This window comes from Rhinatrema bivittatum, chromosome 1 (genome assembly GCF_901001135.1).
Source record: "Rhinatrema bivittatum chromosome 1, aRhiBiv1.1, whole genome shotgun sequence".
In the NCBI taxonomy this organism is placed as follows: Eukaryota; Metazoa; Chordata; class Amphibia; order Gymnophiona; family Rhinatrematidae; genus Rhinatrema; species Rhinatrema bivittatum.
Window position 1 is genome coordinate 334,289 of NC_042615.1, and position 13,239 is coordinate 347,527.

The following is a 13,239-nucleotide window of genomic DNA, read 5'->3' on the forward strand; positions in this document are numbered from 1 at the left end:
GTAGGTATGGGAGGATATGTGTGTGTGTCTGTGGGAGGATGTAGGTATGGGAGCACACACGAGTGTCTGTGGGAGGATGTGTGTGAGGAGGTAGGTGTGGGAGGATGTGTGTGAGTGTGTGAGGAGGTAGGTGTGGGAGGATGTGTGTGAGGAGGTAGGTGTGGGAGGAGGTGTATGAGTGTGGGAGGAGATGTGTGTGAGGAAGTAGGTGTGGGAGGATGTGTGTGTGTGTGAGGATGTAGGTCTGGGAACACACGTGAGTGTCTGTGGGAGGATATGTGTATGTGTCTGTGGGTGGATATGTGTGTGTGTGTGGGAGGCTATAGGTATGGGAACACACGTGAGTGTCTGTGGGAGGATATGTGTGTGTGTCTGTGGGAGGATGTAGGTATGGGAGCACACATGAGTGTCTGTGGGAGGATGTGTGTGGGTGTGGGAGGATGTGTGTGAGGAGGTAGGTATGGGAGGATGTGTGTGTCTGTGTGAGGATGTAGGTATGGGAGCACACATGAGTGTCTGTGGGAGGATGTGTGTGAGTGTGGGAGGAGGTAGGTGTGGGAGGATGTGTGTGAGGAGGTAGGTATGGGAGGATGTGTGTGTCTGTGTGAGGATGTAGGTATGGGAGCACACATGAGTGTCTGTGGGAGGATGTGTGTGAGTGTGGGAGGAGGTAGGTGTGGGAGGATGTGTGTGAGGAGGTAGGTATGGGAGGATGTGTGTGTAGGAGGATGTAGGTATGGGAGCACACATGAGTGTCTGTGGGAGGATGTGTGTGAGTGTGGGAGGAGGTAGGTGTGGGAGGATGTGTGTGAGGAGGTAGGTATGGGAGGATGTGTGTGTCTGTGTGAGGATGTAGGTATGGGAGCACACATGAGTGTCTGTGGGAGGATGTGTGTGTGTGTGGGAGGAGGTAGGTGTGGGAGGATGTGTGTGAGGAGGTAGGTATGGGAGGATGTGTGTGTGGGAGGATGTAGGTATGGGAGCACACATGAGTGTCTGTGGGAGGATGTGTGTGAGTGTGGGAGGATGTGTGTGAGGAGGTAGGTATGGGACGATGTGTGTGTGGGAGGATGTAGGTATGGGAGCACACATGAGTGTCTGTGGGAGGATATGTGTGTGTGTCTGTGGGAGGATGTAGGTATGGGAGCACACATGAGTGTCTGTGGGAGGATGTGTGTGGGTGTGGGAGGATGTGTGTGAGGAGGTAGGTATGGGAGGATGTGTGTGTCTGTGTGAGGATGTAGGTATGGGAGCACACATGAGTGTCTGTGGGAGGATGTGTGTGAGTGTGGGAGGAGGTAGGTGTGGGAGGATGTGTGTGAGGAGGTAGGTATGGGAGGATGTGTGTGTGGGAGGATGTAGGTATGGGAGCACACATGAGTGTCTGTGGGAGGATATGTGTGAGTGTGTGAGGAGGTAGGTATGGGACGATGTGTCTGTGGGAGGATGTAGGTATGGGAGCACACATGAGTGTCTGTGGGAGGATGTGTGTGAGTGTGGGAGGAGGTAGGTGTGGGAGGATGTGTGTGAGGAGGTAGGTATGGGACGATGTGTGTGTGGGAGGATGTAGGTATGGGAGCACACGTGTGTGTGTGTGAGGAGGTAAGTGTGGGAAGATGTGTGTGTGTGAGGATGTTGGTGCAGGATCACACGAGCGTGTCTGCGCGGTAGGAAGCGCGCCCTCACCTTGCCCTCGCCGATGGCTTTCAGCAGGAAGCTCCTCTCGCAGTTGGACAGCAGCGACTCCCTCATGGCGGCCTCGGCCTCGGCCTCGCCTGGCGCTTACCGTTTCGGCATTAGCGAGCGCCCCGCGCCGCTCTGACGTCATCAGGCGGCGCGAGCTCGCGAGGGGAGGGCGCTTGTAAAAGAAGCGGGAGGCCGTTTCGCGCTCATTTCTGCGAGCGGGCGGGGAGGCGGCGGCGGCGCTGTGCAGTGGGGGGGGGGGGACGCTCGTGGTCGCCGCGCACCTCGGAAATACGCCTGGTGGAGAGGGGAGGGAGAGTCCCGGGTGCTCCGCTCACCCGCTCTGATCCTGCGGCACGGAGGGTGAGTTTCGAAAGGGAAAGAGGGGGTGAGCCTGCTGAGAGAGAGCGCATGGGGCAGGGAAGAGAGAGTAGAGGGGGTGACCCAGGAAAGAGGTGAGCCGAAATGGGAGGGCGGGGAAGGAGAGGGAGGGAGAAAGGATAAGCCGGGATGGAGGGGTAGAGAAAGATGATGGGGATTAGCTGGGAGAGAGAGAGGAGATGAGCCGGATTTGAGGGATAGGGCGAGAAAAAGGACGTGGGAGGGGAAAGAGAGGATGAGCCGCTTGGGGGTGACAGAAGATGGGTAGGGAGGAAGGGGGTCAGAAGATGGAGGAAGGGGGTGTGTGTGGGAAGAGGGGGTGAGCTGAAATGGGAGAAGGAGGGTGTGAGGAGTTGAGCTGGGGAGGAGGACATGAGCCAGGTTTGGGGGACATAGTGGGGATGAGCTAGAATGGGGGAAGAGAGAGGGTAAAGGATGGACTGGTGGAGGGCGTGAGAGAGGGGACTAGTGGATTAGAGAGAATGGGGGGGAATAGAGAGGATGAGCCCAAATGGGGGGGGGGGGGGGGGGGAATAGAGAGAGGATGAGCCCAAATGGGGGGGGAATAGAGAGAGGATGAGCCGAAACAGGGATTGAGAGAGCCAGGCGATGAGCCATGATGGAGGGAGGGGGGATGAGCTGGGGTTGGGGGGGACGAGAGACAGAGTTTTTACATTGCACCCCTCCCTGACATTCCTTAAGACCTTGGGGAAGTCACTGTATCTTCTGTTGCTTTAGATTGTAAACTGTTTGTGGCAGGGACTTATACTTGAATTACTAATAATGTTAAAAGCTTTACTTGGAAAGGTAGGATAAAAATCCAGATTAAATACATGTTAATAGAAAGGGGATTAGGGTGGGCTGAGAGAAAGAAACTGGGGGATGTAAGAGGGGAATGGGTGAAAAGGGGATGAGAGAGCATGGACTTAGAGAGTGGGGCTATTGGAGGGGTGACACAGGACAAGATATGGGGGATGTAAAAGAAGTTTTGGGGTGATGAGAGGGAATCCATGCACAAGTGACGTGTGTGAGGGGCAGAAGGAGAAGCTGGCAGGCTGGAAAGGAGAGTGAAGAGGGGCAAGGAAGAGAAAACATAAAAAGTTCCATGCTGGGTCAGATCAAAGGTCCATCAAGCCCAGCATCTTGTCTCTGACTGTAACCGGTCCAAATCATTACACAGCAAACCAGAGTAGATCATTCTTTGTGGTTCACTCCCAAGGATGAACAGTGTTTCCCAAATCTGTCTGGCTAATAATTGTTTGTGGTCTTTTCATCCAAGAACTTGTCTAAACTTCTGTTCCTAAACGTACCCTGATCAGCCCAGACAAGTGGGTTTTGCCTCCCTACCAGCAGATGGAGTCAGCGAAACAACTTTGAGGCACTGCTACATAACAGACAGGCGGATACAGTACAGTTAACCCGCGATTGGACGCGTGTTTTCAAAGCACTAGCGTTACCCCTTGTTCAGTAAGGGGTCGAAAAACGCGTGTCCACACACACGCACACCCCCCCCCCCGAACCTAATAGCGTCCACAACATGCAAATGCATGTTGATGGCCCTATTAGGTATTCCCGCGCGATTCAGAAAGGAAAATGTGCAGCCAAGCCGCACATTTTACTTTCAGAAATTAGCGCCTACCCAAAGGTAGGCGCTAATTTCTCCGGGCACCTGGAAAGTGCACAGAAAAGCAGTAAAAACTGCTTTTCTGTGCACCCTCCGACTTAATTTCATGGCGATATTAAGTCTGAGGTTCTGAAAGTTACAAAAAGTTAAAAAAAAAAAAAATTGAAGTCGGCCGGCGGCTAGCGGGTTGAAAACCAGACACTCAATTTTGCCAGTGTCCGGTTTCTGAACCCGTGGCAGTCAGTGGGCTCGAGAACCGACGCCGGCAAAATTGAGCTTCGGCTGTCAAACCCGCTGACAGCTGCTGCTCCTGTCCAAAAAGAGGCTCTAGGGACGCGCTAGTGTCCCTAGCGCCTCTTTTTACCTATTTTTGCCGCCGACCCTAATTTGAATACTGAATCGCGCACACAGGAGAGTGGCCTGTGCGCATGTTGGGAGAGCGCTCTCCCGCGGACTTTACTGTATCGGCCCGAGAGAGTGCCACCTGCAGTCCCCTCTGTATTTCTCAGACTCCAGCAGATGGTAGAGGTGTAACCCTGCAGTCTGAGATAAAGAAAGAGAAATTGAAGTAGGAGAATTTCAGAGGAAGCTCCCTGAGGTGTTAGGCTCCTTGGTGGACCATCCCTCAGGTTGAGCCGGATGTCCCAGGAGGGTTGGGAACCCCTTCCTTGTGCTTGCCTTCATCATGCCAGGGCCTCCGAGGCCTCTGTCTTCAAGGCTCTGGAATCAGGGAAGTACCCCTGTGTGTGTGTTTTGCCTTTGTATCTGTGATTTTAAAGTTAAAAAAAAAGAAAGAAAGCAGAAAGGTAATCAGCTGGTTCCTGGAGGGCATAAAGTACGGCCATGAGGCAGCGAGGTCTGCAGGCCTCAGCAGGCAGAAGGTAACTATTGCGCTGGTCCTGTAGGGAGCAGCATTAGCGGCCAGGCCTGTAGCACAGAGACGCAGTAGCAGTTGGTGCAGCCGTGCTTGTTTTCCTGCACGTCTCTGGGGGCCGTGCTGAGGCCGGAGAGCAGCGGTCTTTTCCGTGATGGTGCCTGGCTGATTTTTCCTTGCCGCTGGAAATGGCGAAGCATGGTTAAGAAAAAAAGGTGCACGCCAGAACTACAATTGGAGCTGGCAGTGTTTGCAGTCCGCGGGGTGGCCATCAGTGCAGAGCATGTGGTCTGCCGCCTGAACCACGCAGAGAAATGTGCTGTGCATGTGGGCTGGAGTCTACACGTTTGAATTCTTGCTCCCTCTGTCCTGGTTGCGCTTCAGGAGAGGGAGGGTTCCTCAGAAGGGGCGCACCAGGGGAAGAGTATTTCCCACCCTTCAGGGGGGACGTCTATGTCTGTGGCAGCTGGGTCCGTGGAGGGCCGCAGGCAGGAGTCCTTTTTAACTAGGGACCCCAGAGATTCTCCTCCCGCTTTTTCTGCTGTGGTTCGGGAGGACTCCGATGACACCCTGGAGCAGGGGACGGATGGCCCTGAGGGATTTTTGCCAGCATTCATCCTCTTGATGCATAAAGCCTTTCTGGCAAGGAAGGCTTTATGCGCCCATGGAGAAGCATCATAAGCGTGTTTGGCGCATAACAGTTTGAGGGCGCGTTATATGTGTTCTCAGGCAGCCTCGTGAGCAGAGGCTCAGTTGGTTTCACCGCAGGAAATTTGTAGAGTGGCGACTTGGAAGTTGCTGCGTACCTTTGCAAGGCACTACTGTCAGGATGTGGGGGATCCAGAGTCTCTGTCTTTTGGCGAGAGTGTTTTACGAGCAGGACTCACCCTAATTAGGGAGCTTTGCTACATCCTAGGAGTCTGGACTGATCTGGGTACGTAGAGGGAAAGGACAATTGGTTCTTACCTGCTAATTTTCGTTCTTGTAGTACCATGGATCAGTCCAGAACCCGCCCGATATGTTGCGATGGATAGTCATCTGCCCAGCTGTGTGGTTTTTGGTTTTCTTTTTTTGATACAGATGCATCTTTTTTTTTTTTCCTGTTATGGAACACAGACTTGTTGGGATAAGGTTTTCTAAATTTAAGTTGTTTGATGTTTTTACATGGTTTTTTTTGTGCTTGGGTACAGGTCAATACTGAGGAACTGCAGGTGGCACCAGGGATTATGTAGCAGTGTCAGGAAAACTTTCTCTGTCACCACTTGCTGGCAGGGATGCATAAACCTAGGAGTCTGGACTGATCCGTGGTACTGTAGGAACGAAAATTAGCAGGTTAAAACCTATTTTCCTTTGCTTATTTACCTGTGTCACCTACAAAACAAAAGGAAAAATGTAAAAACCTAAAAAAAGGCAAATCAAAGCAAAACATCCCAGAACAAGTATAGACATGCATAGCATGTTTTGCCTTCATGACTTGCATGTGTGTGTTCCTTCAGGTGTGTCTGCTTGTTTTGCAGGTGCTTAGAGTTGGGGGGGGGGGGGTGGTGAGATAGCTTTACTCCTGAAGTGGCTCTCCATGTGCTGCTGTACTCAAGCTGTGGAGCACAGAAACGTTTGGGTGGCTTACAAACAGCAGAGGGATCAGGACAGGGTGGATGGTGGGAGGTCTGTTACTCCTGCTCCTCTTAAGTGCTTGGTTTCTGCTGATAGCTCCTCCTTACCGTCAGCTAGTGGGACCTGTGGACCTGCTAGCATGCGTAGTTTAATTTCAGTATGGTCACTATAGCAACCAGGGGACGCAGCAGTGAGCTCTGCCTGCTAGACTCCTGTGACATGAATGCCAAACGCATAAAACATGCTAATAAGGATGGAGAGAGCTGCAACATAGCTAGGCTGTTTACAGTGGGCTATGTATCTCCTTACACCTGACCTCCCTTCCCCTGGCTTAAGCCCGATTTCCTATGACACTTGTTACTATTATGCCTTGTTACCCACTTTTAACTTAACCACTACAACACAATCACTGTAAAATTTTCCCTGCCATCTATTCCAAGTATTCATGCTTACATTGAATTAACCTTCTCTTTATAACCAGTTCGCTATATAGCATGTTGTGTTACTTGTTCAAGCTTATCACGGTTTACATTATTATTTATTTAATTTTTGTTTTTTTATACCGATCTTCCTACATTAGATGCAAATCAAACCGGTTTACAAAGAACAATAACTTGCCTGACGGCATTACATGGAACAATGAACATTTAAGCAACTTTAAGTAACATTAACGTTCACTTTGTAATTTGTTCTCTAAAGCCTGTTGCAATTTTAGTTATCTGTGAACCGAGATGATGTTCCCAACGTATCCCAGTATATAAAAACACTTAAATAAATAAATAAATGTAGGACAGAAGGAGTCTACTAATTCTGTTGAGTAGTTTGCTGTGGGCTTAATAGCTGAACAATTATATCAGTGTGCTTCTGGGACTTTATTCTGAGTTCTGATACTCCCTGGGAGGGGGACAGGTGGAAGTCTGCTAGGAGGGGTGACGTGACAAACATGCCTAACACTGACACATTAACTCTGTTTACCAACAGATCTCCCATCAATCATACACCTGTGTTGTGTAGCCAATTACCAAGTGAGAAGTTACTTTCATTAGAAGACCATATGACCACGCAACATGTGAAAACAAGTGATTTACTAAGTGATTCCATAAGTTATACCATGGAGAACTGTTTATACAGATCATGCTCCTCAGACAGCGAGTCTACTACTACTGCTTCAGTTATGAATGAGAAACAAAGTAAGAAACGTGTTCGCAGATACGCTGATGCTTTCTTGGAGTATGGGTTCACCAGTGTTTTCCACAAGAATGAAGAAAAGCCAAAATGCCTCATCTGTCTCAAAGTGCTGTCCAGCAAAAGCATGAAGCCAGATAAACTTAAACAACACTTGGAAACTGTTCACAAGGAATACTCTGGGAAACAAAGGTCATTTTTCCAGTGCAGAAAACGGCAGCTCTCCCGTCAGCACGTGCAGTGTAAGAGGCCCTTGTCCTCTGAACAGGCTGAAAGAGCGTCTTTTGAGGTAAGCTATCGGATTGCACGGGCCAGGAAGCCTCCCTCGATTGCAGAAACTTTGATTTTTCCTGCTGCACTCAATATGGTTAAAATAATGTGTGGCGAAACAGAGGCAAATAAACTTAAAGCTGTACTCCTCTCAGAGAATACAGTGAAATTGAGGATTGAGGCGATAGCAGTTCATCAGGAAGCCATGCTGGTGGAGCGGCTGAAATGTACTCTGGCTTATGCCCTTCAAATTGCTGTGAGCACAGAAGGGCAGGATACATATGTGTTGGCTTTTGTACGCTACATTTGGGAGGATGCTATCCTAGAAGACATTCTATATTGTCTCCCACTTCCTGAACGTGAAACGGCAGAGGGAATATTCAATGTGCTACAAAGCTACCTAGTGGATAAAAACATTCCCTGGGATCGCTTGGTTGGGTTTTGTACAGATCGTGCTTCGCCTGTGGCAGGCCTGCGCACCCTGGTGAAGAGAGTTGTGCCGTCTGCTGTTTGGAGTCACAGCATGATTCATTGGGAACAACTGGCAGCTAAACTGAGTATGGAACTGGGTGAAGTATTGCAGCAAGTCACATCAATTGTAACCTACATCAAGCCTTACCCACTATTTGCAAAATTGTGCGATGCCATGGGGCCTGACTATGACAGACTGCTGTGTCACACTGAGGTTCATTGGATGTTAAGAGGAAAGATACTGGAAAGATTTTTTGAATTGAGGGATCAGCTGCTCGCATTTGCAGTGGACTTCGCAAAAACAGAATTCATTGATTTTATGTGTGATGACCAAAAGATGTGTCATCTTGCCTACATCGCAGACATATTGGGGAAACTGCGTGAACTGAATGCAAGTGTGCAAGGAAAGAACACCAGCATCATTCAACTAAGTAATCGAATCACAGCATTCATGGAAAAAATTGCTTTCTGGAAGAAGAATATGTTAAACTTGAACTATAGTTCCTTTCCTCAACTCTCAAAGTTTCTGTCCGATAATGAAATTGACAAGTGTTCCACTCGGGTAATGATTGAGCATCTCTGTTGCCTGCAGAAGCACTTCACATCCTTTTTCCCTGATTTAGATGTGACCCAGTTAATTTGGGTTCAAAACCCCTTTCTTTGCCAGCCTGAAGACCTGGATTTGCCGGTAGCTGAAATTGAACAGCTTATTGATATTTCATGTGATTATCTTTTGCAGGGAAGACATTCCCAAGTTTCTCTCTCAGAATTCTGGTTCAGTGTAAGGAATGAATACCCCGAAATTTCAATGCATGCCTTGAAATTATTAGTGCCATTCGCAAGCACTTACTTGTGCGACAAGGGACTTAGCGCACTTGTCTACCTAAAGTCTCTGAATCGGTCCACCCTAGAAGTCACATCCGAGATCAGATGTGCAATATCAACCACACCACCAGATTTTGAGAAATTGTGTTGTAACTTGCAAACCCATGTGTCTTAAGTATGCCTGGTGAGAATATCAGATGATTACTTTAAAAAGCATAAGAGAGGTGTGTGTGTGTGTGTGTGTGTGGATCCATTACTGAAACTTTAAGAAACACAGAGAATGTGCTGCTTACTAGAGATGTGAATCGGAACTGAAATCCGACCCGATTCTGGTTCCGATTCACATCTCTACTGCTTACTATGTTTGCATTAGTAATAATCTGGTATCATGTGGTAGAAGAGTCTGGGAAGCTATAGGAACAATGCACTAGGAACCAGGAGAACTAGAGCCCAAATTCCACTTGGCAAACCACACCATCCCCATTCTCCCAGGCACCGGTCCAAATTTCACACACTTGTACAACATCGCATACAAGATTATTGCTCAATGAGCAAATCAGTTGAATGGTTTGCTCCTCCATGAGCATTACGCTTGGCTGGAAAAAGATTACTGCAAGTGCCTGGCGCGAGGGATTATAAATTGACAATCATTTAAGAGCCTTTTCAGACACTGCCCCGCTCTTGTGGAATTCCCTCCCAAAAGCTCTAAGGGAAGAAAGATTTGAAGGTCTTTAGGACGCAGCATAAAGTGTTATAAAATTAAATAAATACAGCTAGAAACTATAAAAATAAGTATTATTACTCTGCATATCTTTTGCACACTTACAAGAACACTCTGTCTCCCCTGCAGAGTCAGCTTTAGGGGCCGATGCAATATGGTGCGCTGAGCCGAGCGCACTCTTAACGTGCAGTCGGACGCGGGTAGAATAGGTGCTAATCAATCCCCTAATGCAATAAGGGGATCAGCACCTATTCAACGCGCGTCTAATGCAGAGTGAATGTAACAGCGCTCTTCACATGCAAATGCATGTGAATGAGGCTATTAGGCGTTCGCTCCCGATGCAAAAATGTCTGACGCACATTTAACTGTCACCTATTAATGCCTGCCAGGAGCAGGCGTTAATAGATGTGCGCATCGAAAACAGAAGAAAAATAAAAAGGAAAAACAAATTGACTATCGGGCCCATCACAAAAACCGACGTAGAGTTTAACGGCCTCTCTTTTCATTACCAGCGGACAGCCACGAAAACAGAGGCCGATAAACCCGGCGTTGTCAGCGCCAAGCCATGAAATACATGATTTTATCTTTTCACTGGGGGAAACACGGCATCACAAATTTTCTGCGACCTGAGAGAAACATACAGGTGGCAGAGGAAATCATCCACCAGTAAGGCGGCTCTCTGCCCTCATCTGTTAACATGCGAAACACGACAAAAGGCCCTGGAATAAGCACCTGCTTTCGCCCTGCTAAGCTGTGCTTACCTTACAGGGAGACAGTCGGTCTGATTGCTGAAAAAAAGCAGGGTCTTCGCGGCTGCCGTAAGTGGAAAAAGGTTCGGCGCCGGATTTATCGGCGTCTGTTTTCGTGGCCGGCATACGGCAGTCACGAAAACCGTCTGGGTTCTGTTAGCAAGGATGCGCTAGGGTTGCAAGCGACCCTAGCACATCCTTGCTAACGCAAGCTCCTAATTTAAATATTGCATAGCGCCCCCCTTTGGGGCGCCATGTGCACATTAAGAAAGCGGGCGCTGACTGTTCAGTGCCCACTTTCTACGCGCCTTTATTGCATTGGCCCCTCAGTGCTTCCACCCTCTACTGATAACATCACTGGCTATGGGCAAGCTTTTAACTATCTGGAATCCATCTGGGTTGGCACTGGCAGGTTGATTATGGCTGCTTCTGTCCAAGGCCATACATTGTCAGATCTGTAGCTGATTAGGTTATTACAGAACATGGTGGGAAGAAATAGGCGGTGTGGAAGTATGGGGACTTGTATGCTCTTCTACCCAGGATAGAAGAAGAGAAAATGACTTGGAGGGGGAGGAGCAATTTTTAATGGGGAGATTTTCAGCACCCTCCTCCCCCACTCGCCACCCATCTCGCCCTTTTAGAAAGATATCAAAGTAACAACAGGGATGAGTGAGGTCAAGGTATGGCCATTTCTCCTGGGAGCCCTGTGCTTTAGACTAACTACTAAGATGGAAAAAAGGCAGGAAACCTTTGCTGAAATAAAATGAACAATTTTCCAATCTGGGTGGCTGTAGGTTGATTTGTCTTCTTATTTCTGCTTGCTTTCAATCTTAGTTTTCTCTCTGCCACTTCATTCTTTCGGGTGCACAGCTAGAGGCAAGAAGCCACCATTGAAAAGAATGGCTGCGGATATTTGCTACCCTCAGCAGCCAGGCAGGATCAGTAAATGCGTGTTTTGGGCGGGAAACTAGGTTTGGAAGAGAAACATTTAATATATTTTCACTCTAGCATCTGAGGTGCCTCTATACTGCTTCTGTGCATGGAAACTCCAGAGATTCATACACATCTATGATGTGCAACTCAACCTGGAGGAGGACCAGCCAGGCCCAAATGGGCTGCAACATCCACCAGATCTGTGACTTTTCATCTGAGAAGGAGATGGCTCCAGATGCCACTATGGGGGAAAATATGGAGGAGCCACATGAAGCGCTGGAGGAGGAGGCAGAACAGCACGGGGAAATGGAAGCCACAACAGAGAAGGGAGGTGGAGGTCCTGCCAGCCAAGCGCCTTCTCATCTCCCTGAATGCTTGTCTTGTGGAGGAGATACGAGTCTGCTGTGTGCCCTGATGCACAACTTCCAAGTGGTAATGCAGGAGGAAACAGAAGGGCTCTGCCATGAATTATGTGGCATCCAACAGGAGCTGCATGAGATGACGGCTTTCTGGAGGAGGGAGGTCCTGCCAAAACTGGACTCCTGCTAGCCACAGCCACCAGCAGATGTACCATCCAGACCCTCCAGCAGCCAATTTCTTCAGGAGTCTGGTCCAGCGCCCTCTGAGGGATCTTTACTGAGAAAGGAGGGTGTCCTGACGCGGCCCAGCCCCTAGCCCCTGCCAAGCCACCAATTAGCAAAGGAGGTTGAAAGAGGCATTACATGTATTTGTTTAGGCACAAAAGATAAAGCACTATATAATCGCAGTTCCTTCTGACTGAGCTGTTACTCCTCTTTATCTGTATTCGGGCTGTCCCTTTAAAAGAGGCATGCGTTTGGTTTTGGCCAAGTTATGTAGCATACAGAAGGCTAGTAAGATCTGACAGACTGGTGGTGGGTTGTAGAGGAGGCATCCCCCAGATCTGTCCATATAACGGAAGCTTGTTTTGAGTAGGCCAATGATTCTCTCGATGACTGCTCTGGTCATCCGTTGGGCCTTGTAGCGCACCTCCTCTGCACTCCGTGGGATGGGCACAGGGATCATGAGCTAGGTTTTGATGAGAGCCTCTGTCACATGCAAGGGAGAAACCATAGCAGAACAGTTATATAGACTTTGAGTTTGGACTGGACATTATGGAATTAAGCTGGGTTGGAGGTCAGCTCTGGGCCAAGCTGGCCACAAAGAAATGTGGGACACCCCCTGGTGAGGCTGGTTGCAATATGGTGTTATCAATAGATTGTTTCCTACCTAGTAGCCAGCCCCCCATGTTGTGTCCTTTCTGGAAGCGGTCATGAATCCCTATCTGTAAGAGGTTGTAGGCATCATGACTGGATCCAGAAAACTTGGGAACAACATCCAGGATGAGGTCCTTGGCATTGCAGACCACCTGCATATTGAGGGAGTGGAAGCCCTTGCAGTTGTGGTAGATGGCCTCATCTCCCCCTGGTGCCCTTATAGGGATGTGTGTGCAATCGATCACCCCAGGACAGGTGGTTGACTGGCTTATGCCATCCATGACCCCCGAGGAGTTTGGAAGGTGCTGGTAGCAAAAAAGGCTAGGGCAGTGATAATCTTTAGATGTGCTGGCAAGGCATGGCCCCTCTGGGTGGGTTCTGGGTCTTCAGTACCTACTGGCATAGGTACTATATAGTTTCTTATTAAACCTGAACCTAAGAACATAAGAAAATGCCATACTGGGTCAGACCAAGGGTCCATCAAGCCCAGCATCCTGTTTCCAACAGTGGCCAATCCAGGCCATAAGAACCTGGCAAGTACCCAAAAACTAAGTCTATTCCATGTAACCATTGCTAATGGCAGTGGCTATTCTCTAAGTGAACTTAATAGCAGGTAATGGACTTCTCCTCCAAGAACCTACGCATGACTTCCTCCTCTGACAGATCTAAAAACG

At 48.9% G+C, this 13,239-nt stretch overlaps 2 protein-coding genes across 2 annotated transcripts in view; one reads left to right on the forward strand and one right to left on the reverse strand.

The window, feature by feature from the left end:
* Positions 1-1,862, reverse strand: part of EXOSC9 (exosome component 9) — a 75,228-nt gene extending 73,366 nt beyond the window's left edge. The window contains 1 exon segment of the mRNA XM_029592958.1: positions 1,687-1,862. Within this exon segment, the coding sequence (XP_029448818.1) occupies positions 1,687-1,752 (66 nt within the window). The 5' untranslated portion in view covers positions 1,753-1,862.
* A 49-nt stretch (positions 1,863-1,911) lies between these two features.
* Positions 1,912-13,008, forward strand: LOC115085559 (zinc finger BED domain-containing protein 5-like). The gene is made up of 2 exons (XM_029592137.1): positions 1,912-2,046; positions 7,158-13,008. Exon 2 carries the CDS (start codon positions 7,231-7,233, stop codon positions 9,100-9,102), a length of 1,872 nt encoding a protein of 623 aa, XP_029447997.1. The 5' UTR covers positions 1,912-2,046; positions 7,158-7,230; the 3' UTR covers positions 9,103-13,008.
* The last annotated feature ends 231 nt before the right edge of the window (positions 13,009-13,239 follow it).